General features: G+C 33.9%; 3 protein-coding genes across 3 annotated transcripts; 2 read left to right on the forward strand and 1 right to left on the reverse strand.

Moving 5' to 3' along the window:
• The first annotated feature begins 1382 nt into the window (after positions 1 to 1382).
• Positions 1383 to 3907, forward strand: LOC144840435 (NADH dehydrogenase [ubiquinone] 1 beta subcomplex subunit 10-like). The gene is made up of 4 exons (XM_078696245.1): positions 1383 to 1562; positions 1881 to 2019; positions 2333 to 2472; positions 3419 to 3907. The coding sequence occupies exons 1-4, from the start codon at positions 1490 to 1492 to the stop codon at positions 3520 to 3522; spliced, it is 456 nt and encodes a 151-aa protein (XP_078552371.1). The 5' UTR covers positions 1383 to 1489; the 3' UTR covers positions 3523 to 3907.
• Positions 3908 to 4373: 466 nt separating this feature from the next.
• On the reverse strand, positions 4374 to 8255 carry LOC144839652 (tektin-4-like). The gene is made up of 6 exons (XM_078695107.1): positions 7536 to 8255; positions 7012 to 7082; positions 6439 to 6582; positions 5885 to 6107; positions 5351 to 5505; positions 4374 to 4988 (listed from the first exon to the last, which is right to left on the reverse strand). Exons 1-6 carry the CDS (start codon positions 8100 to 8102, stop codon positions 4772 to 4774), a joined length of 1377 nt encoding a protein of 458 aa, XP_078551233.1. The 5' UTR covers positions 8103 to 8255; the 3' UTR covers positions 4374 to 4771.
• Positions 8256 to 8422: 167 nt separating this feature from the next.
• On the forward strand, positions 8423 to 23094 carry LOC144839600 (uncharacterized). Its single transcript, XM_078695033.1, has 6 exons — positions 8423 to 8534; positions 8914 to 9077; positions 9716 to 9799; positions 19370 to 19460; positions 19600 to 19734; positions 20199 to 23094. The coding sequence occupies exons 2-6, from the start codon at positions 8958 to 8960 to the stop codon at positions 20762 to 20764; spliced, it is 996 nt and encodes a 331-aa protein (XP_078551159.1). The 5' UTR covers positions 8423 to 8534; positions 8914 to 8957; the 3' UTR covers positions 20765 to 23094.
• Positions 23095 to 24238: the final 1144 nt, after the last annotated feature.

Raw genomic sequence — 24238 nt, forward strand, 5'->3', positions numbered from 1 at the left:
ACCCTTTTAAGTGTGTAGTATTTACAATCGCTCGCAATACTGTATAAATAACAACAAGGATTAACTGGCGGTTCCATTTTTTCCAAAAACGAATCCATTTAGGCTATTATCTGAGTGCTAATCTCCGATGACAATAAATAAGTTTTATTATGATGCTCCTTTATCTATGGTCAGCAATAGCCCAAGGGTAACCAATATACCTTTAGAATAGCCTATTGCACCCACCTGTTAAGTGTAGGCCTACTTTAAAAACACATATTTTGTTAATCCCGTTCCATTTTTGTCGACGATCAGAATATTTTGTGAATACCTACATATCTTGGAACTCATTTATATTATGGATGAACTGGACCGTATAAATGAACTATGTTTCAATAGATAAGCCATAAAAAGAATTGCGAAGCAACAAAAAAAAAAAGTACGAGATATAGGTCTAGTTGTACAAAATAATAATGGTATGAGCATAACAGTTTAGCTAATTATTATTAGCTAACTATATAGCTAAATTCACACTATTACGGTGTTTTAGATCACACGTATACGTTTTGTGAATCCGAACGCTGTAAACGGTTTTGTATCCTTAATTTATCCGGCCGGATCTCAACGTAACTTAGCGGAGTCTTATCTGTATAGTTCTTAAAGCATGGACCTATAGGTTAACAAGCCAAAACTGATTTGTGAAAATTAACTTTACAAACCGTAGTCACAGCAAATAAACAGGTCACTGATACATACTACTACATGAGGTAAATGTCCAATCCAGCTGGGCTATAGAAGTGAATACACATTAACAAACAAACAGGAACATTGCTTCCTACAGCAATTAAAACGTTCAAGTACAGTATTAACATTTAAACTCCAACCCCGTTGTTAATTATTCTTGATATGAATAGAAGAAGTCAACTCTTTAATTCAAGGTTGGAGTTTTTTTTATGCGTAAAAAGATTAGGAAGAACGAAATATTTTCTCTTGTTCGGATACACAATAGTTTGTTATTAAAATTAAAATCAGGTCAAGCATGAAGGTATAAAAATAGTTAATGTGAAAAAAAATTGCGATAGGCCCTGATTTTGCCGCTTAAAGTTGTTTAATAGGCCATGATAATTGTTTTATTTAAATATTTATTTATTTTAAAACCTTTTATTACCAATGAGCGTGTAGAATCGGTCTGACGACGACCAATAGTAATTATCTAATAATGTTTTATCTTGTCATTTTGAAGATGTCAAATAAAATATTAAGTAGTAACATTAGACGAGGTGACTGTTTGTTGCTCTTTAATTTCAATATTTGGCCATTGGTAGCGTTTAGACATCATCTTATTGCACGTGAAAAAATGAAGCATCCATATGAGAAGAGAAGAGAAGAGAGAGAAGATGATGATTCTGGTTGGTGGCGCTATATAATAGAAAGTAAAAATTGTGCACAAGGAATTTTTAGGAAACAAAATTCTAAGTTTTGCTTAAATCCTGCACATGATACGTTCAGTATGGGCATTATTGATGACTTTATATTGTCTACATTATATTATACAGTAGAGGCACCCGTAACGTTTGCAAGAGGTAAGATAATATTGCTAGGCCTATGGTAGGCCAGCTAATCAAAATAAAATGGTGGTGGGCCGCGGGGATTAGGCGAGCTGACCCGCTACAGGAACTGTTGTGGTGATTCAAGTGTTTCGGCCTAGCGGCGACCAACACTGGTTCTGTCTTTTGTTTGCATATGCAAAATGTCACTTAGCCTGCGTAATTGTTTGTGTGTGTGTGTTATAATATTAAATTATGGATCTAATCTTATTATTCATTTGTTTACTGTTATAATAATTTTATTATATTCATGTTAGGCCTATATTCATTTAAATTTATTGTTTAAAATTGCAGATTTTATTGAAAGACAACATGCGAAAAACCCCACAAAGTACTATCATCGCAGATATCCTAGGGTAACAGACATTTGGGACTGTAATGAAGAAGATATAGTTTGTATGTTTGAGGCTGACTCACAGTATAAAAGAGACAGGTATGCTGGCCACTATCTTAAAACAGTAAACTGTTACTATAGTTTAGTAGCTTATGGGATTGGGTCTACACTATTTTAGAAAGTGTTATGTGCCCAAATATGGTAGTGATATGCCCAAATATGGTAGTGATATGACCAAATATGGTAGTGATATGACATCATCATGTCCATATATGGGCACATCACATTTTTTTGTCACAAAGTTTGACAGTGTAGATGGCATAGAATGTCTAAAAAAACTATAACAGTATCACGCCCACCCATTGCCATACCTCAGTGTGATTTTAAATGTTTCTATTTTTTTTCAACACAGAATGGTTGATCAGGAGATACTGTCCTTGTTGAAGAAGGCAATGGGTAAGTGTGTGGCTGAACAAGGTAACAGTGCTAAGGTGACCTGCAAAGCATATTTAGATGAATATGAAGAGGCAGCTGACAATTTCTACACTAAATGTAAGTCTTGGAAAAAAGTATAAGAATAATTTGTTATTAGGTATGAAGTGCTCTATTTTGTACAGGCATATTAAAAACACTGTGGTTAGGAACTCAACTGCCCATTGTAACAGATTCCGACAGAAACTATTACTGTACACTGGGACCTAAAACGTCCCTCTAGGCAATGGTGGGTAAAGACGATGATGGATAAAGACGATGATGAATAAAAGACAATTTTTTTAATTTAAAAAAAATGTAAAAAATTGATCGAGAATTGAACCTACAAAACCACTAGTCCCCTAGCCGCAGTACCACACCACTAAGTCAGCCAACCAGTCGCAAAAATTGGTGTTAACCTTTGTACATGAGGTTATAAAAATGTGCATGCATGGGCGATTTTCAATTGACCAATCAATTGCATTGATTCTGCCGAAATCCTAACCACTTTGTATAAAAAAAATGTCTTTATTGCTGGTGGACTAGTGCAAGATTATTGCAATCAATATATAAAAAATATATAATTCATTTTACAAAAAATACTGAATAAAAAGTAAAAAAACAGAAAAAAAAAGACAGGGTACCCAACCGTGCAAGAAAAAAGCAACTACCCACGATTAAAGATACCAGTGTTGATAATAAAGTTCTTTGATCTATTGGTTTTGAACTTTGGTAAAGGAAATTCAGTGACAATTGTTATGAAAAGAGGTGGAAGTAGGTTGTGGAGGATATGACTAGGGGTTTTCAGTTTTCGGAAATAATCTTTGCACAGTCGGGTACGACAGTCTTCAAGCAATGGAATAAAAAAGAAAGTGCCTCATCGTACATAACCCAAGGAAGTATAATTCTAGACGCCCTCTTCTGAATTTGTTCCATTTGTTTTAACAATCTGAACCTTTGGTTAGCGAAATGGCATGTGGGCTAACAACATAATTCTAAAATTAATTATGTCGATTTTCTTCTATAGACTCAGAATTAGGCTTCCATGGAAATGCAAGAAGGTGCTACGCTAAACAACAACATAGGATGGTAGATGAACGAAGGAAAGCAGAACAAGAACAAGAAAGCTAGTAATATTGTTAGTATGTTCACTGCCTTAATCTTTCTAACTTTTAAATTTCCCATGATTCTCTTACTCTTAGAAGAGAATCATGAATGGCAGTGAAGAAAGTGAAATGGACTATTCCATTTTTTTGAAAGGTGATTTTGATTTGACAGTATGCATACAATTTCTCCTGTTGAAAAAAAACATGTATGTATTCTCAACTGTAAAATAGGTGAAATGGAATGAGGGCCTTTCATATAGACTGGATGTTTGAGTTCAATTGAAAAAAACATAATGGAATATTGTGACTAAATTTTCATCCTATAGGTATATATCAATATTGTGTGTAACACATTGACATTGTAATTAAATTATAATACAATATTAGTATTGGAATGGAGTGTTAAAATGTTATAAAATAAATATTTACAAAACAAACAAAACATCGTGTACAGTTTTGTGTATTTTTAACCACTACATCAGTAAAACAATCGTTGGAACAGTATTAAAAAAAGATTTCTCGTCACTTGTGTTACATACAGTACATACATCCACCATATGAAGATGTACTCGCAGTATCCCTGGTGTATTTAAGATGAAACAACCAAAGAGATTTTCTTCGCAAGCGATTTCCCTTTGTGTCGCACTTCTTGAAAGTTTCGTACCTTTTTGTTATGCAAATTTTTTGAGTCATCGGCAATAAGCTAAAAGCTCATTAAAATGTGCACTTTCGCAGTTTTACATTTTAGTCAAAAGCAAAAAAAGGGATATGAACAAAAATCGGATGTACTGTAGTAATAGTAAATTTATTTAATTTTATATTTAAAACATATTTACATTCACATGTCACAAAATATTATCTAACGGCATATACATTTCGTATTATTAATTATTACATTTAACGTAAATTTTTAATACTGACTTAAGTATACAATGACAATAACATTGTGGCTTGTAATTTTTCCCTATTGTCTACAGTGTTTGTTGCATAGGAGAGTTCTAGCTGCCTTGAGTGTGACCCTATTTCTTCTATGCAGTGTATACCTATATGTATGCATGTATGTTCATATTATACATCTTTCAGAATGTGTTATCTTTTACAGTGCTTGCGAATGATAATGTACTATAAATCAACATTTAAAAAAAATTAAGCATTTATCATTTTTACATTTTTTATTGCATAATTAATAATTTACATAATATTAAATTAATTGATTTCAATATGTTGGGTTTATCATTTTAAATTTTAATTTGGTATTTGGTACTTTTAAAAGATTACTGATACCCAACTAGTTTTGATGTGCTTGGGTAGCGTGTTCTAAATTTAAGGCACTTGTCGCGGTCGACGGAGATGCTGTTCTTCTTGAGGGCGATCTCTTGCTCGAGAGATCTTCGTGTTGCTATCAAATCTTTCAGGTTACCCTGCGACTCAGCTAGTTTCTGCTGCAGTTGATCGATTGAGTTCTGTATCTCGCCAACTTCGCTGACCATTCTGGAAAAAATTGATAATTGTTTTGGTTAATCTCATGTAAAAAATATTATGTGAAGAACACACATACAGTTGTAACTGGGCATAATTAGGTGGTAACTCCCACTATAAATAATGCTCTCAGTGGATTTGTGTGGTTTACAAAGAGCTATAATCAAAATTGATTAAAAATAGTTGAATTGGCTGAAAATTCAAACCCTGTTATATAGTGTACATAGATATACTGTACCAACAAAATATAACTTGAAATAGTTCAATCAGTTGTTTAACAGCTATGAGCTCACTGGCTAAACCCAGGGGCCCAGAGCTTATAGGGCCCCTGAGCAGGGGCCTACATTACACTACTGAGTTCAATCTATGCTTACTTAAAGTGTGCAGGATCTCTGCATAGCTCAACGTTTGGTCGGTATGTCCGGTGGTCCAGTCTTGTCTGTGCTACTTTCATTGGCGCTTCTTTATCTTTGATAGCTTTCTGTAGATCTACAATGTTTTTCTCCATTTTGGCAATCTCTTCAACAGTCTACAAAAAAAGATTCTAGATTCTATTCTAGTTCATTATACTGTATTTAATTAAAATAATCGATAGGCTTTTTTTATACAGTAGAAACCCTATATAACCAACAACAATTTCAAATTTATTTATTGCCCTTCACTCGTTAAATAGAGGTGTCTTAAAAGAGGGAATGGACTGTATTTGTTTATGATTTGAATTAATTGTACCTTTTCAAAGCTTTTAGGAGACAACATTGAAAATAGTACCAGAGTTCACTCATACTCTACTCTTTGAATTCTTTTGAGTTTTTGATAATGGTATGTTGTACCAGGAAACAGACTATGTATACTCTACTCTTTGAATTACAGTAATTGTAGTTCTTATGAGTTTTTATGTTGTACTCTACCTTTTGCCTATGATTTTCCATCTGTGTCTTGGCATTATTCATTTCTTGGATTCTATTCGTAAACTCTGTATTAACTGTGTTACACTGCTCTCTCATGTCGTTTGACGTGTCTGTTAAAATTTGATCAATTAAATTCCTAAGCTGCTGTGAAGTGAGTTTCTCATGCTCAGCCCGGACAATATTATCATGAGAGAACTGAGCCCAGCTCTCAGGGGTAGATTGCCTGCAATAAAGATGAATAAATACTGTTATGGTCCAGTGATTTTTGTTTTCACAACCAAGCCTGTAGCCAGGATTTTTACAAGGTTTTTTTTCATGCAAAAAGGCAACTGAGGAAAAGGTAGATTAAGGTCTAGACTAGTAGATGGTATGATTTGCCTGCTGGCTAGGTAGGACTGGCCAAAAAATCTCATGAGTTAGGCCTATTTAGTTGCACTTTTTCTGCTGATCTCTCAGGAAAAGGGTGTTTCTTTGAACCCTATCAACCTTGTGGCTATTTTAGTCTGATTACAACAACTGTGATTACTAGAGTAACAAACTTATGATTGACTTACACAGCATTAAACTTGGCTGATCCTTCTTTATACATAATATCTGTGGAGTCGTTGTTCAGATTGGCACATTTTGTATCAATATCGTAAGCCTCAACTTTATCGGACCAATCCATTGTCAGCTTGTGCTTCGCTCCACGATTCAATCTGAAAAAATTGTAGATTAAAATAATAATTAATTATTAATATTACTGTATAATCCCATGCTTGAGTATAATCCCATGCTTGAGTATAATCCCATGTTTGACTATAATCCCATGTTTGAGAATAATCCCATGCTTGAGTATAATCCAATGCTCAAGTATAATCCCATGCTCGAGTATAATTTCATGCTTGAGTATAATCCCATGATTGACTATAATCTAACTTTATGTGAAAAAAGTGTGATGTGCCCAACTGTGGTAGTGCTATGCCCAAAAATGGCAGTGATATGACATCATCGTGTCCATATATGGGCATAATCACATTTTTTTGTCACAAAGTTTGATAGTGTAGACAGAGCTTTAGAGATTTTTGTTTTTTTCCACAAGAGGTGATCATAAACACTGGTGTAAACAACTTTTGTTAATTACTTACTTGATTTGTCTATCAGATTGTTCAATTGTTCTTTTTAGTAGATCTTGTACTTTACAAATAATCTCATACTCCTGGTAGAGAGAGGAAAAAGAAAGGAATGATATCTTTAGAAATCCCTTACCAACAATAACTAGTAATTTGATTTATACTAAAGAGATCACATTATTCTGTATAGTAATGTGACAACAACATAGTATCTGGCGTATTCACGTGAAGACAATTCATGCCATTGTTTTAAACCAAAACTTGAAACACACTGTGAATAACTACCTTTTGTTTAGCTACTTTACAGTTTTCATTTATTTTCAAAACTGTGATTCGAAGCTTAAATATTATTCGCTTTTAAGTTTTCTGAAGTACACACATAATTTTTATTTCACAATCATTTTTTAATAAATTTTAACATACGGTAAATAATGGTAAGTATATGTGAATTAAAAATATCCTAGATACAGTACAGGTAATTAAATATGTATATATTGAAAAAAAAATTGAATTTATAAAACCAATATAATATTACATACCTTATTAAGAGCAAGCTCAACACGGTCATGAACAAGATCAATGTCATGTCTTCTTCCGCGACACTGAAGATTGTCTTGCACTATTGACATCGGAATTTCAGTTGCATCAAGAGCATTTTCAAGCCGTTTCTTCTGAGCACACATCAGGTCTGTCTCCTCGATCATTTCTTCAATTTCACGGTTCAATGAGAACTTCCAAAAGTTAATATCATGAAGACGCTCTGCAAGTTTTTTCGTGGCATCCGTCTGTGTACGTTTTGTCAGGGCATCCGTCTCATTCGAAAGCGTCTTCGACTCGTGTTGAAGCCTCTCCGCATTATCACGGTCTGAAAAACTCTGATAGTACTTTTGGTAGTTTGACGTATGCCATTCTTCTGGGGTGTGCTTAGCTGAGCGGAAGCCTTCGGCTGTAGGGGCACCTCTTGCAGTACCCAGCACGCCACTATCACCGTACGTTGTCATTCTTGCAAGGCTGCCAGCTAATTCACTGTCAGTTCTTGTACCAAAAACACCGGTTGGTGGAGTGGGAGCAGGTGGAGTACGTGATTTTGAAAGTAAAGTAGCCATTTTGTGTAATAAAAATATAGAAATAATAATACAGTATGTCAATATCTAAGTCTAACCTTGATGAGTCGTCTTACTGGAGAATGTCTCAGCGAAAAGTTAAAGTCGAACGACTACTGTAGTTGCTAGCCGAAATGACATGCTTTGTATTTGTGGTTGCCAACAGTCTTTTGTGTTTATATCTGCTGTTGTCATAGTAAATGAACGTCATAGTTTTCGCATCACCCATTGGTTGTCATTATTGATGGCTGGTCTATGAAAGTCTAACATTTATTCCGTCGGTAGAGGGGGTAAATTGTAATTAACTTTTTTTTAGGGTTCGACGTGTACTGTGTGTCAATAATGAATCAGATTGGATTGTTAATTATTTATTCATTATTTATACAATCGTAGAAAAAGTAGACGTTTGTATGATTCTGTTAATATACACTTAAGGCAAGTATTTTTTATTTATCAGATTAGGACATTAAAAGTGTTTTATTGTGGTAGATAGCCTAGAGGCTAACCTAAGCTAGTCGACCGAGTTCGGAGTCATGAATCATGAATGGATATATTTATGCATGTGATGTTATGTGAGGCTAGACTGGTGGTGTTTGTGGTAGGGAAGATCACCGGACAGTAGGCCTACAAACTCTAGTCAGATTGGATATTTATTAGGCCTTCAAATTAATAATTATGCTTCAGTAATTAGAGAGGTACTTCTATTTGAAAATGACTGAATGAAATGAAATTTTTTTTGGAAAGTTTTTTTGCCTTGTTTTTTTTCTAAAAAAAAAAATAATAATAAATAGAAATGTGTTAATACTTTATTTAGACAACCCATTGCTGCTTTGATCATCTGAATGCCGTTTCATAAATATGAATCCAATTTGGCGATTACAGCACGATATCAGAAGAACACGGAGTGATAATGACAAAAAGGCCAAGCAGCAAAGAGAGGTGCTACGGCATCGAGAGGTGAAGGACCAACGAAGAGAGGCAAGTGGCTTTATTTCATGTTGAATTTCAAAATGTTGAAAATAAAGTACAGTATAGAATATTGTTTCCGATTAAAACAAAAAAATATGGACAGTATGTAATCTGTGATTAATTGTTGATTTAATTATAAATTAATAATATTTTAATATTCGGTCAACGATGAAAAATAACCATGAGTGTGAATAGAATTCTGCACTTACTCCATTTCATATCTAATGTTATTCAGGACAACTGACAACAATCATAACTTCAGTCAGTAGGTAAAGATTTATGTATTAAAATAAAACATTTTTATTCCTTAAAATCATCACATTTTTTATTTATTTATCTTTATTACATACAGTATTTTTCTAAATATCATTCATTACATACAGTAACATATTATATTATTCATATTAATAAACAAAAAAGTGTATCCATCCTATGAATAACTGCATTGATATTAATAAATGACCTCGAAATAATTATACGGGTTAAGGTTATTGAAATTAAAATGCAAATTTAAGATTAGCAATTAAATAAAAAAAACAAACATTTGACACAATTAATTTTTTGTATAGTAAACCAAATATAAGGAAACAGTAATTAATTGTAAGTACTGTAAACATATTTTATCGTAAATATTTAATTCATTATAGGACGCTATTGATCGTGAACGACAACGCAACGTTGCAGGGCAAGATGTTTCAAATGACACTGTCAATGATGAAGCAGAAAAAGAGGTAGGACTGCCATGTTTTAAATCAATGACACTTACATTTTGATGAATTGCAATGGTGATTATTGCAAATTACTAAACACAAGAACACGCTGTTTACATATTCTGTAGAAATTGATTTGATAAAAAAAGTGTGATGTGCCCAAATATGGTACTGATATGCCCAAATATGGTAGTGATATGACATCATCATGTCCATATATGGGCACACCACAATCATTTTTTTGTCAAATAAAGTTTAATAGTGTAAACATTTTCATACAGTAAATGTTCCCTATCATAGTAGCATTTTTCCATTGCATTTAGATCATGTAAGAGAAGTTTATTATTAACTCCTGCATATAACAAACATACTGAATTGACTAATTATTATCACACTGTTAGTATGATTACCACACACATGCACCGACAGTCTGCTATTAATGCTTTAGTAGGTATTAACATGATCTATTACTAGTGCTGTAGATTATAGATTGCTTCTTCAACAGCTCAACCTACTTATTACCTGTATTGTTGATCCATTGTAAAATGGAACGTATATTTACATAGTTAGTTATGAATAGGTTTACTACAGCATTTAATCAATATAGTATCTTTGAATATAACTACAGTATGTTTAGTATCCTATAAATCTTGGTTAATTACTCAAAATGTTAATGCGGTATCAGAATATGAAAATGACTGCATTAGATTGCATACAGCCTATTATAACCACATTAACTATATAAACAGATTATTACCGTAATTATATTACAGCTCATGATATTATATGCTCACATTATAGTACAGCTTACAGCTCATAATATACTCACATTTTATTATAGCTTACAGCTCATAATATACTCACATTTTATTATAGCTTACAGCTCATATACTCGCATTACAGCTTATATTTATATTTAATATTACTGCTCATATTATATGACTACATTACAGTCTCATATTATTGTTATTAATACATACATCTCATATTAAAATGACTACATTATATTAACACTCATTTTATCAATGTAGTTGAGTCATAATGTTTAGGAAGATTTCAGTATTTAATGCATTCATTATAAATGATGCATTTCATCAACATAATCTTGAATAATATTAAATTAATTATATTATATTCAAATCATTGTATTCAGCCATGAGCAAAAATATATATTTCAATTCCCTAATGATGAATCTGATGAGAATAAATTATTCAAAAATGGCCAATCGCTAAACTGTTTGATTGGTCAAGTTGACATGCAGAGCTAGGCCTATCCTACCACATCCTCAAATCCAAGCATCTTGCTTAATTAATGTGTTCATAAAATCTACACAAAGCTAATAACATCTCAAAGCTACTATACCTAGTCCAGTTGTGGTAAAAAAAGTTATGGCAAAAGATAAAAATAACGTTATTTTAATCATTAGTAGTAGTATCGATTTTGATATAACTGTATAATTTAGATTCATGTTCAAGCTCTTATTACTGGCTGTAATAATTTATGCTCTCAATAATGACTCTCTACAAGCACTCAATATTTACACGAAATTCTAATTAAGATAAAACTACTCATAGCTTTAGACTTGTATTACGTGATGACCTATAATTTACTTTCAGAAGCAAACTGACGTCATTCAAAGTATGCAAAATGTGTCTGGTTTATATTTAATTAATAATAATAATAGATAGATTTATATATCGCAAATAAACGATGTTTCTATGCGCTCGACAATAAAGAGAAAAAGGAAGAGTACAAAAAGACAAAAAACATCAAGCTAGCACCCAAACCGGAGTATGGGGATACACCATCACAGCTAACTGGGGATCTGTGTGTATGTACCCCAGTTAGCATCGGTTAAGTCTTGATCTTTTCAGGGATCCGGTGCCTCCTAGCCAATTTTCTGAAAATAATGTTTTTTTCTTCAGTCAACATAAATAAATTTTATTATTTGCCATAGTGCATGAGAGAACTACTGTACCGAGTATCATTCGCACCTCTGTTCATGCTTATTCTCTCTTTACCAGCATAATCCTGAAAAATAAAAACTCAGTTATCAGACAATTTTGTATATTGTATATGAAACATTAGACATTAAGCTATGTATTATTTACAGCAGCTTTCTATTGCATCACTGGAAAGTTTGTATAAAGTAGTAGTTGATCTCTAGTCTTTATTAATATACTGTTTATAACACCTAAATAAATTCCATTTGATTGGAAGATTTTAGATCACACGGTTGTATATATTTGTATAATAATATTTTATATATTTACCCGATAAACTGTAATTGAAAGGGGAAAAATGTCCATTGCCTGGACACATCTGATTAAATAACATTAATACCCAACCCTACTTTATGTCAGTCTGATTTCACAAACAGGGTATAGTCCCAGTATTGACTTTTGGTCAGATGAGTTTTTACAAGAAATGCTTACACATTTTTTTCCTGAACCGGAGGATATACGGTATATAATTATCTGTTTTTATTCAGCGGAAGTAAATAACTATATCAAAACTACAAAATGGCATACAGTTTAATTAATTTTGATCAAATTTATTTTTCATGTTTTAAGGGACAATTTCATCTTTAAAAGAAGGAAACCGAATATTATATTTCAGACAGGGATTATTATATTTCAATGTACAGTATTTCTACTTAATTAATTGCAGTCTCTGATTGAATTCTAAAAATAAAATTGATCTTGCCATATTAATATTGGCATTTAGCATTTAAAAGGTCTCTACTGTTGGGCTTTTCCTACGGCAAACTAATCGTTTTTACTCTAATTAGCATAGCATGGAGGTATTGATGTTCTAGTTTACCTGGCTCACTGTGTAGTAATGTGTGTTATTTACCAAAGAACAAATACTTAATTTTTCAATAATAACTTTCTTATTGAACCCATAGTGTATTTAAATGTACTGGTTTGCAATATACGATGGTATACAGTATCATCACATACATAATTTTTAAGTGAAAATTACTTTTGAATTAAGAGTAAGTCATTATGGTTGTGCTTAGTGGATGTTGATATCTCCACCACCAATCTCCACCAAATGTAGAATGGGTAAATGAAGAAGACAACACTCTGACAGAGTTTTACCATCATCCAAAACAGTCACTTCTAAAAACACATTCTAGATCTTACTGTATCTTGAGTTCATTGAAGACAACATTAAAAGTACAAAATGTTTTTTATTCTTTTAGATATTATTAGCTTCACAGTTTAACAATTCACAATTAATTACATTTTCAGTATATTAATGGCCTATTTGTATCAGGGATGTCACCAGCTTTTTGGAGTGCCGGTCGGCAACCCCCCCCCCCCCCCCCGGGGGGGGGGGGGGGGGTGTTACCCCCGGGGGTGTCGTTATTTTAGCAAAACATAATGAATTATGAAAATAAATAACAACAAATTGCGTCAGGTCTAGGCCTAACCTTGTACCACCGGGGAGTCGCCGTTATTATTCGCGAAAACAAAAAAACGCTTACGAAATGAATAGCAATTATAGATCGCGTCAGGCCTAGCCTTGTGGACACTACGACCACTAGGCCTAGCCTAGGCTTAGATAGATGCCCCAAAATCTGAATTCCACAAAAACAGGCGCTTCCTTATTTAGGCCTAACCCCTAATCAAATACTGTAGATAAATTATTAGCCTAGACCTTACTACTTGTTGCTCGATATAATAATAAATATGTGTTCTTTTGCGCGAGAGTTTTTTAGCGTATTCGTGAATTCCGGATTTGTTGTTTCACAACTGTGCGGCAAGCATGGACGGCAAGAACAGACACGTGTTTATGGGTTAACTGAAGTTCAGCAACCTGAAGTTATCCAGGGACGTCCAGCAGTTAGCAGGGGAAGTCCCCTGCCGCTGCGCGCGTGGTTGTTGTTGTCTTCTTTAGTGATAATGTATTCAGTGTTTCAGAGTAAAATAATAATAATAAATAAAAAACAGTTTATATTTTCGTTTGTCTGCTTTATTTTTACTTCATTCTACAGTAAATCGATCTCATTTTACTGGCACTTTTAACATATAATATTCACAAAATTAGAAACATGGCATAACATAATAATTCGGTGGCATAACATAAGTAAAGCATAATAACAATGTTATTAACGTTCCTTGTTGTAATTGTGCTATTGCATTCGGATTCTACGATTCGTTGTAGCAGCCCAACTCTTAACAACCTCTACAAAGTCAAAGTTACTGGCCGGTGGGCCATCAATAGCGATGCGTATCAGGCCATCAAGGCTTGTCTGACAGAGTCTATTTCGTGGAACAGTTTTGATAAGCTTCAGTTGAGAAAATGTCCGTTCGGAATCGGCAGTATGACATGGTAAAATCCGATAGATTTGGGCCAACTTTGTCACATTTGGGAATGCATCCCTGGCCAGGCGGTTAGTGCAAAGATAGTTCACAATGACATCGGTAGTTGAATCTTGTTGCTTAAGAATAGATCCTTTTGCAAAGTTCATAAAATTATTCCATTCATTTTGAACGTCGGCAGTGCGGGTATTATCCAAAAAATGTTCACTTAGTGTAGCAATGTAATCATTTCCAAAGTTTTTGTCGGCAGTGCGAAGCAAATCTGGATCAAACAAACTAAATTGTGAAAGTTTAGTAACATCATCAACTGGGAATCTTTGAGTAATATTTTCTATGAGTGTGTCAATGTATTTTCCACGGATGTGTTTATCAAAGTAATCAGCATCATCAGTTCTTTCTTTAACATCAATGTCGGAAGACTTAAGATTATCCAAGAGTTGTGGTAGTTCCTGTAAAGTTGGACCATCTGTCGTCTTCATGTCAGATATCGTAGCAAGTGTTGCTTTAACAAGTGGTTGGATCAAACAATGTTGGAATTCCCGAGCCTGGAATGCCTTGCAGAGGCGACTGACGTGTGGCAATATATCGCAAAGAAGCAACATCGTTGCAACGAAACGGTAAGTCCTTGCTAAATGAAAAAGTCCAATGGCCTTGGCGTCACCGCGTTCTTCTCCTTCTCTTTCCAAGCTTACAAGAGTACTTATAAAACTGTCTTTCAAACGAGAAACTGAATGTTCAATGCTAAGCCATCGCGTAGATGATGGTTCGATGGGTTTCAACACTTTCTCGTTGAGTGCCGTTTGTATCGCATGCAAACCAGCAGTTCTGACTGCACTGTTATTGAAGAAGTCGTACAGTTGTCTAAGAATCGACGAAAATTTCTTCACAAATGGTACGGCGTTGGCAGCCTGTGATGTTGCCAGTTGTAATCTGTGTCCACAACAATGAATTCCTATGGCAGATTTTGCAATTTCCTGCAATCGCTTTACGACGCCGTTGTGCCTTCCGGTCATTACGGCAGCACCATCAGTACCTATACCACATAGATGTTCAAAACTAAGTCCTTTGTCATTAAAATATCCAGTAACGTGGTTTGTAATTGTTCCGGCGTTTAGGGCAACTGTACCGTCCCCGTCGATTGCTGCTCTCAATGGTTCGATCATTTTTAGAAACTTTACACATAAATTTCCATTGCCATCAATGTATCGGCAGTTCAATGTTAATTGTTCAGATACGCTGACATCAGTTGTTTCATCAAGCATAATAGCAAAATAAGGCGAGTTCTTGACGGCAAGAAGTGTTGCTTCCTCCAGCTGGTTAGAAATAAACGATAACATTTCCTGTATTGATTTGTTACTACAGTATGTAACGTTCTTCGCAACATTTAAATCCTCTTTAATGTTCAATCCCAGTTGTGTAAGTAAGTCCAACAGCGGCTCAAAGTTCGTGATATGCGGGATACGTCGTTTGGCAAGGAAATAGAGGCATTTGAACGCAGATGTAATTGCTGAGTTGTTCACTTCTGGTTGGATAACTTCAGCAATGTTGTGCGTAGTTTCTACAACAAGTTCAAGATTCATAGCAGTTTGATGTGCTGATGATGTCTCATGCTCCTTGATGCTGCCAAGTCTGAGCCGTTTGCAAGGTGTTATATTCCAAGTATCTCTGTCATATGGTCGCATATTGTGTTTCTGACAGAGGCGACAGTACATCCCAATCTCGCTAGGCTTATAAAACAGCCAAGATTTACGGCCATTTAGCCACTCATTTCGGAAATGAGTGGACTGCTTTCCCGTTTTGGCCTTCTTTGTAGGTTGAGGTACCGGGTGGTGGTTCTCCTCATTTTTCCGTTTAGGTCTACTAGGGGTAAAACCAAACCGTGCTAGAGACATGATCGGAAGCGAGACTTTTCTGGAACGACGACGATAATTAGAGTAATTCTGGAACGATAATAACTTGTTGAAAACTGGATAAGAAATGGTGTTCATCAATGTTTTCGAGAACTTTATATAGGCCTATGCGAGGTGCAAAGTATAGAATTCCGACAATTGCACTTGGAACATGCCGTTTTCTTTTTAGTACCGGCGAGCGGGATACGTGCGATAAAAACGCCCTTGCTTTTGTTTTATATAACAATACACAATTGGCGGAAAGTCGGCGAGCGCTTGACACTTTAATATACGTCAATACTTACCGTGCGCGCAAGCGAATCACAATTAGCTAGAAGTTCATTGATTATTATGTGTACCCATGCTCGGCGATCATAAACGAACGAACTTGCCCGGTCTCACTGAACCATGCACATGTTTTTTTATTTTTTTTAGTAGTTCGTAGAGTACAAAAATGTAAAACTAGTAACATAATATAATTAAAGCAGGGTGACAAAACATTCAGCAATTAAAAATTATTTTGTTTGGGTCTATCATGGAACTATAGTTCCATGGGTCTATGTAGTTGTATATTTTTAATTACTGCGTACTTGTTTGTATTTTTAATCTGTGCAAAATAAAACGCTTGAATGGTCGCTATGTGAACTTTAAACTTGTACACTGTGCTGTGTTGCACGTTGTTCGCCATGACTCACAAGCTGTAACAATGAATACCAGGGCAGGGTAGGCCTGGTATTGTGTTACAAATAAAGTAACGTACGTAACCACGGAAACATTTGCTGTAGTCTTTTGTCTTATCTATATGAGGCTAGCTTGTCTGTAATTAACGATGTGCTAGGCGTAAAATGTTTTAGTACGAATTTTAGTTAGGCCTAGGCCTAATATAAATATCGTAATGATTAATAAATAATAGTGGTGGTCGGCAGCCTGTGAATCCTGGTCGGAAATTTTGAGTGCTGGACGGGGCCGACCAGCGCCGACCAGCGTGGTGACATCCCTGTGTATATTCCAATTTACTAACCCTGTACTATTTACCAATTCAAGGGACCCTGGGTCACTTTCTTAAAATTAAACCAACCACTATTATTAATAAGGGAATACTTTATTGGATCCTAGAGCTGTCCCCTCATATAGGAGTTCTACTGCATTTAATTATAGGAGCAGTAATTTTAATAAGCATACGGAACTGTAAAGCTCTGTCTTCACTATCAAATTAGTTTTACAAAAAAGTCATATTAAGTTTGATTGTGTAGCCAGAGCTTTAAACCAAGAATTATTTTTGTTACCAAGACATTAATATCTTGCAAACATAGTATGTATTCAAATTTCAACCTCTCAAGAATCGGGTCCTCCTAAATACCAAGACCTACCAAGACCTACCAAGACCTACCAAGAACTACCAAGACCTACCAAGACCTGTCAATTTAAAGTGTTAATTTAACGAAATATGATATATATATAGACTTCTAATAGCATTTCCAACAATAAAACCTCAATTTTAGCGCTATATAGACACAAAAAATGTTAAATAATCGACAAGCTTCGCGTTCGCGAAACGAACTGAGTTGATGCATACATTGCGTCACAAATGTTCGTATTGCGTCAACTAGTATGACCTACCAAGAACTACCAAGACCTGTCAATTTAAAGTGTTATTTTAACGAAATATAATATATATAGACTTCTAATAGCTTTTCAAACAATAAAACCTCAATTGTAGCGCGATATAGACACCAAAAATGGTAAATGTAGGCCTACGACCCAGTAGGCCTATGACAGGAGAACTGCGTCGAGTGTCAGTGAGCCATACTAGTTGACGCAATACGGACATTTGTGACGCAATGTATGCATCAACAACTCAGTTCATTTCACGAAGCTTGTCGATTATTTAACATTTTCGTAACATTTTTGGTGTCTATATCGCGCTGAAATTGAGGTTTAATTGTTGGAAATGCTATTAGAAGTCTATATATATCATATTTCGTTAAAATAACACTTTAAATTGACAGGTCTTGGTAGTTCTTGGTAGGTCATACTAGTTGACGCAATACGGACATTTGTGACGCAATGTATGCATCAACTCAGTTCGTTTCGCGAACACGAAGCTTGTCGATTATTTAACATTTTTGGTGTCTATATCGCGCTAAAATTAAGGTTTTATTGTTGGAAATGCTATTAGAAGTCTATATATATCATATTTCGTTAAATTAACACTTTAAATTGACAGGTCTTGGTAGTTCTTGGTAGGTCTTGGTAGTTCTTGGTAGGTCTTGGTATTTAGGAGGACCCCAAGAATCTGTTGCTCTAGAAAGATTTTTTTATGATCTCTAGTAAATTAAATACATTTCATTACATGTCTGGTGGTAGCCTTGGATATTGATTAAATTTACTGAACAATGTTTAATTTAATACTGGTGGCTTTGCGAAGTGATTATATAGGAAGATTGATTGCAGCACAAAAAGTTATTTCTCTGACATAATGATATATAATGAATCTTTTTTATAAAGTTGTATTAAAAATTGTGGTTGGAATTTTTGACATTTTAATTTTTCATATTTTTACAATTTTATTTTTTAGTTCTCAAAAGCAATGTTCCCTAATATTTTAAAACTGGAAGTGTCGTTTCTTCATGTTCTAGTTGTTAATGTTATGCTTATGTGAGGATAAGTGTGCAATTCCCTTCTTTTTAATTTAAATTTAAAAATTAACCCACTACCAACTAACCCATAATACAGTTCTAAGCTACATTGGACAGTACTTACAGTACATCCCTATCATTTCACCTTCCCAGTTCTCAAATTCATTAAAGCTTCAAGTTATTAACTTTAGTCTATGGCTTGACCATGATGCATTGTTTAAAGTGCTCTATGTTCCATTAGCGTTCCCTAGTGATATTGCTAATAGAGATCAAATTACATAACATAATAAATATATTAATATATCTGTGACCTATCTTAAATAATTTACTACTGTAGGGAATGTTCTTCTAAAAAATTAATAATGAATGGGTTGGTGGTTGCTTGCTTACCAATGAGAGGGTAACATTCAGCAATGCATAACAATTGTAAACACAGAATGAGTGTTTTCCACTATTAAAAAACATTTTGTTTCTTTTAAAATATTTGCATAATTAATTCTTAAATGTTTGCGGGGGGTTATTGAGAGAAAATAGATACTGTAGTTTTCTAAAGCTGAATGTTTATGATTATGCCCCTTTTTTATACTACAGTACATTTATTATAGTTAGTTTATGATGTAACATTCAAGATAAAAAAATGTTTAGTGAATGAATGAATATATGATTAAATGTAATTTTTATGCATAACCTAGAAAAAGTTGTTAAGTGTAAAATTTAATTATATTTTGCAGTCACCGGCTGAACTATTTCAGCGTGAGCTATGCTGGTGTATTCAACAACTTGAACAAGGACTAGGCTCCGTCAAGTCTACCTCTAAACAAGGTATTTCAGTTCATTTTTCAGTTCAATCTTCTGTATTTTAATAATAAAGGGAATTTAAATGATTAGTCAATGATCCTTTACTGTACTACATTTGATTATTTAAAAGTTAAATGTAGAAAATTCCATTCCATTCCTTCAGCAAAAGATGCGGAGAAATTATTACGCACCTTGAAATCACACAAAGCACCGATGGTCAAGAAGAGACAAGTGATGCGCATGACATTTGGTGATTATCGCAAGAAGATGATAGCAGAAAAAACTAAACATGAAAAGAGTAAGTTTTTTGTTTCATTACAAATTCATTACAAATTAATGTTTTAGCTTGTGATTGTGAAAGATGTTCTTGTTAAATTTGTCTTTGTTTTCTTATATTAAAAGAAATGAATGAATGAATTCCTGTAAACTACTATTAAAAGTTGTTTTTTGGACAAATTTGAGTTGGCCAAAATTATTTCAAGATATTGAAAGCAGCCTTGCAACCACCACCTTGCCAGGTTGCAGAACAAGATATACTTGTCTATCACCATAAGTTTATTCCGTGCCAAGTTTACCTGAATAAACTGACAATAGCCATTCAATCCAAAGTGAGAGATTCAATATGAAAAGAAGAGTATTTCTGACAATGGTTGGTGCAGAACCGTGCCCTCAAGTGAAAATGTCCCAAATAACTTTTTAATAATAATAATAATAATCTCTCATAATTCTTCTAGTAAAATAATTTATACTAATTCTTTAAAGAAAAAAGTCAACCTACTTTGACACCAGTTGCCTCTGATCAGCAATCACTTAGCACCTTTTACAGACATGCTTCTCGATGCCATCCTCAAGACTCTGAACACCAGATGGAGACTAACTCAGAGGTGAATGAGAAGAAAGATTGGGAGAAGGATGTATCATTACAAAAGTTAGAGGAGGAGCTAGAAGGTATATCAAACGATCAAGAAACATTTAAATTTAATTTTGAAATTGATAAAAACCTCATGGATAATCAAAGTTCACCAGAGAAAGGGAAACTTGAAGATGAAGAAGATTTGATAAATACAGGAAAAAGGAAGAATAAAGGAAAGAAGAAGAAGCGGATGAAAGATTCTCAAAAAGGTAGATCTGACAAAGATGAAGACAAGGTTGAGTCTATCAAGAAAGAGGTAAAGGAAGAAGTCAAAGATGTTGTTGAGAAGGAGTCTCATGAAAGTGGAGATGTTGAAAGAGGAATTCTAAATCTCCAGATGACTGGTGATAGTAAACCATTCAAGTTTAATTTTGATGTGACCAATGCTGGAGAGGCAATTACACAAGAATTGTAGAATAATTGTCACCTGTTGATTTTAGTGCTAGATTCTAGAAACTCTTTTCTTTCTGAACTTTTAGGAACAACTGAAGTTAAATATAATGTAAGTAATTATAATTTTTACAAATTTAATTTTATATAAAATATTTTATTTTTTGTTAATGGAAGTAAACCCAACCTTTAATAATTGAAGCTACTGTCCTGTAATGGATATAGGAGGTGCTGTGTTTTAGAAATATATTGCTGCTATTTTTTATTTTAAATTAATGTACTTAATACTTTTTGATATTTTGTACTTTTATCGGTACATGAATACTACTCTATTTGATAATTTACTACAGTAGAAACACTTCATTTTGGACATTCCTATTAAGGGACAGTTTCGTTTTGAAACGAATGAGGAGAAATGTAGAGGTTAACACTACGATCAACCTCTAATAAGGGGACACTTTCCCGTTAAACGAATGAGAAAAAATGATGGGTTAACACTATGACCAAACCTTATTGGGTGTTGGTGTCTCATGAATAGAGATCTCTATTTAAGTTATGATTATAATACAAAAACATTTTATATTTGATAATATTTGCATACAAGAAAAGGTAAATTTATTCTAAAGATTGTACAGTATTTAGTAAATAATTTGCTATTAGTTAAATATAATACAATATTGTTATTAATGATTTATTTAGATTACTAAGAATATATTGTAACCTTTGTATATAAAGTTGTACATTTATGAGGTTTGTTTTAACCACGATTCGAAAACCGTTGTGTTGCTACTTGTAACAATATTGTATTACTTATTAATTTTGCTTATGCAATGGTTTTGTGACCTTTGTCTGACCCTCCGTCGCTTTCAAACTATCAAAAATACATTCCAAAAATAAAAGTCCACACTGGAAAACTTTTGTCTTCAAACTTTGGTAATAAAAGTTCGCTAGGACTGCGTAGACCAGTTGACAGACTTTGGCAAACTGCTGAAAAAAAGTCTAAACTGGCAAACTTTTGTCTTCAAACTTTGGTAATAAAAGGTTCGCTAGGAGTGCAGACCAGTTGACAGACTGGAAAACTGCTGAAAAAAAGTATAAACTGGCAAACTCCGAAGTTTTCTCGCAGTCTACACTAGCAAACTTTATTTTGCCAACACGAGCAAACTCAAAGTTCTCAAACAAAGACTTGTTAATTTGCTAGTGTAGACTATAGAATTTCTAGAAGTTACAAAATGGATACTACGTAGACAGCCGATGGGGCTGCTTGCTATTTTAACAATTCTTAACCGAGGCATACACAGTAGTTTATTTTCCAAATACAAATGTACATAACACGTAGACAGCCGATGTGGCTGCTTGCTATTTCAACAATTCTTAACCGAGGCCTACACAGTAGTTTATTTTCCAAATACAAATGTACATAACACAAGAGGATTTTATATAGTTATATTTACGGTATTACAGAGATTTTATACGATATTTAAATGTTGTAATGCGTAAGTTTATGTAAAATTGTAATTAGTACTGTAAAATACTCGGGTTTACAATTCTGTGGTAGTCACAGAAACGTTGAATTTTAGCACGCATGATTGGTCACAACGCACATCATAAAGGTATTACAATAATCATATATTATGCAATACTATATGATTACGTTCATAGATGTATTATACAATAATTATATATTTAATATAATACCTCTATGGTTACGCTCGGGTATTATTTAGGGCCTATTATGTAATACCTCTTCTATAGTCACGCTATATTGATCCGTATAGTCTTGGATAATTAACACACAGTACAATTAATGTCGATGTGTTATCTCGCAATTTCTGATAGGTTGTTGTGAATATCATGAATAAAATTGTACCGGTTTTACAATTACCAGTATTTATTGACTGTAGGTTACATTGTGTATAAATCAAATTTTATTATTACGTTGTTTGTTATATATGTAAGTTATTTTTTTACTTAAAAAAGGGCATATCGGCAGCTCATTGGCGTATGACTGCTGTTGATTTAGTTGGCTTATATGGCCTAATAGTATGAACATGGACCTATATTGATAGGTCCATGTTATGAATTAGTAACATCATCGTATATTATGAATGTCTCAGTGGCTGATCCAGGATTTTGAAATAGGGGCCTAAAAATGGTGAAATGAAGGGCTAAGCTTAATTTGATGTCCTATCTTTTGCATTGCAATTTGCTGCTCTCCTCTCCTCTGGATCCGCCCCTGTGTCTTGGATTTCTTTATTCCTTTGTTATATCTGTCAAATAGAAGACAGCTTATTAATCATATTAGATTATAAAGATCGTTGTGTATATGTATATGTGTCAATATTTGTATTAATTTATGTTAAAATAAATATAAATAATATTAATTAATTTCCAACGTCTTGTTGAATTGCCTAAGTTGTAGAAAGAGGGCGCATTTGTGAAATAATGGTTCTTCGTGATGTATTTCAGCAGCCAACTCAACAGGACAGTTCATAATCACACATACCCACTACACAGTTGTATTTAATACAATAGTAAAAACATTCCTTCAGTAAATTAAAAAATTGGATGCTGGTGTGCTTCCAAAGGCACTGCTCCTTCACGGCTATCGAATGTCTTAAGAAGACTGTTATTAGGGCGGTAATGTAGTTCCGTAAAACCTTAAAATTACTCAAAATTGTTTCCATCATCCAACATACTCGCGGGTTGTATACAAAACATCCTGCAAAGAGGATCGTACCGATGTTTGTCGAGAGTGTGCGGGTGTCTAGAAAACTAAGACCTAATATATCTTAGTTTTCTAGACACCCGCACACGGGTGCGACAAAAATCAAAATTGATTCCCTGTCAGCACCAGGATGGTTTTCTCGAAACGTGTTTTGTGCGTCGAAATTGGTAAAAGTGAATACTGTACCTCCTTTGAACATGCGTGCGTTTATTTTTTACATAACTATATAATAATAGTCAATATACTGGCCCTACCTATTGTATTTGTTTTTTTAATGGTTTTTTTGGACGAAAAGAGTCGTTTGTAGGCCTACCCCGGCGTCTCCTTCGCAACTCATCATAATGGTTTATATTATCTTCTTCTCACTTTATTAGTTGACGAGATGCGTACTGCATTAGTTATAAATTGCTTTTCAATAAAGAATAATACAGAATATAAATTGTATTTCCCCAAAGGCGACTATACTATTTATATCCCAAAAACGAGGTTTTCATTTATTCTAAACATGATATTTAATATGTCGCCCTCAATTACGGCTTATTTCTTCAGGCATTTCGGATATATAATTACTGTATGACAAATGATTATATGTGCTGCCTTTATGTCAGTTTTACTTACACTACTACGAGACTGTCAATTCGTACACTACGAAGAAAGGAGACATAATATATACAGTAGAGTATTACTGCAAAAAACCCACCCAACATTTGAACAATTTTCCGTTTATATAGGCTATACATGTTTTAGATACGTGACGCGTGGTCCCGATGT

The sequence above is a fragment of the Antedon bifida genome, chromosome 4 (genome assembly GCF_963402885.1).
Source record: "Antedon bifida chromosome 4, ecAntBifi1.1, whole genome shotgun sequence".
NCBI classification, from domain to species: domain Eukaryota; kingdom Metazoa; phylum Echinodermata; class Crinoidea; order Comatulida; family Antedonidae; genus Antedon; species Antedon bifida.

Excerpts from the sequence above, each read along its gene's own strand:
- LOC144840435 (XM_078696245.1), top strand. The coding sequence starts at position 1,490 with ATGGGCATTATTGATGACTTTATATTGTCTACATTATATTATACAGTA. Across the intron at positions 1,563-1,880 it reads ACCCGTAACGTTTGCAAGAG|ATTTTATTGAAAGACAACAT; the intron begins GTAAGATAATAT and ends TTAAAATTGCAG. Across the intron at positions 2,473-3,418 it reads TGACAATTTCTACACTAAAT|ACTCAGAATTAGGCTTCCAT; the intron begins GTAAGTCTTGGA and ends TTTCTTCTATAG.
- LOC144839652 (XM_078695107.1), bottom strand. The coding sequence starts at position 8,102 with ATGGCTACTTTACTTTCAAAATCACGTACTCCACCTGCTCCCACTCCA. Across the intron at positions 6,108-6,438 it reads TCAGCCAAGTTTAATGCTGT|GCAATCTACCCCTGAGAGCT; the intron begins GTAAGTCAATCA and ends TCTTTATTGCAG. Across the intron at positions 5,506-5,884 it reads TGGAAAATCATAGGCAAAAG|ACTGTTGAAGAGATTGCCAA; the intron begins GTAGAGTACAAC and ends CTTTTTTTGTAG.
- LOC144839600 (XM_078695033.1), top strand. The coding sequence starts at position 8,958 with ATGAATCCAATTTGGCGATTACAGCACGATATCAGAAGAACACGGAGT. Across the intron at positions 9,078-9,715 it reads TGAAGGACCAACGAAGAGAG|GACGCTATTGATCGTGAACG; the intron begins GCAAGTGGCTTT and ends AATTCATTATAG. Across the intron at positions 19,735-20,198 it reads AAAAACTAAACATGAAAAGA|AAAAAAGTCAACCTACTTTG; the intron begins GTAAGTTTTTTG and ends AATTCTTTAAAG.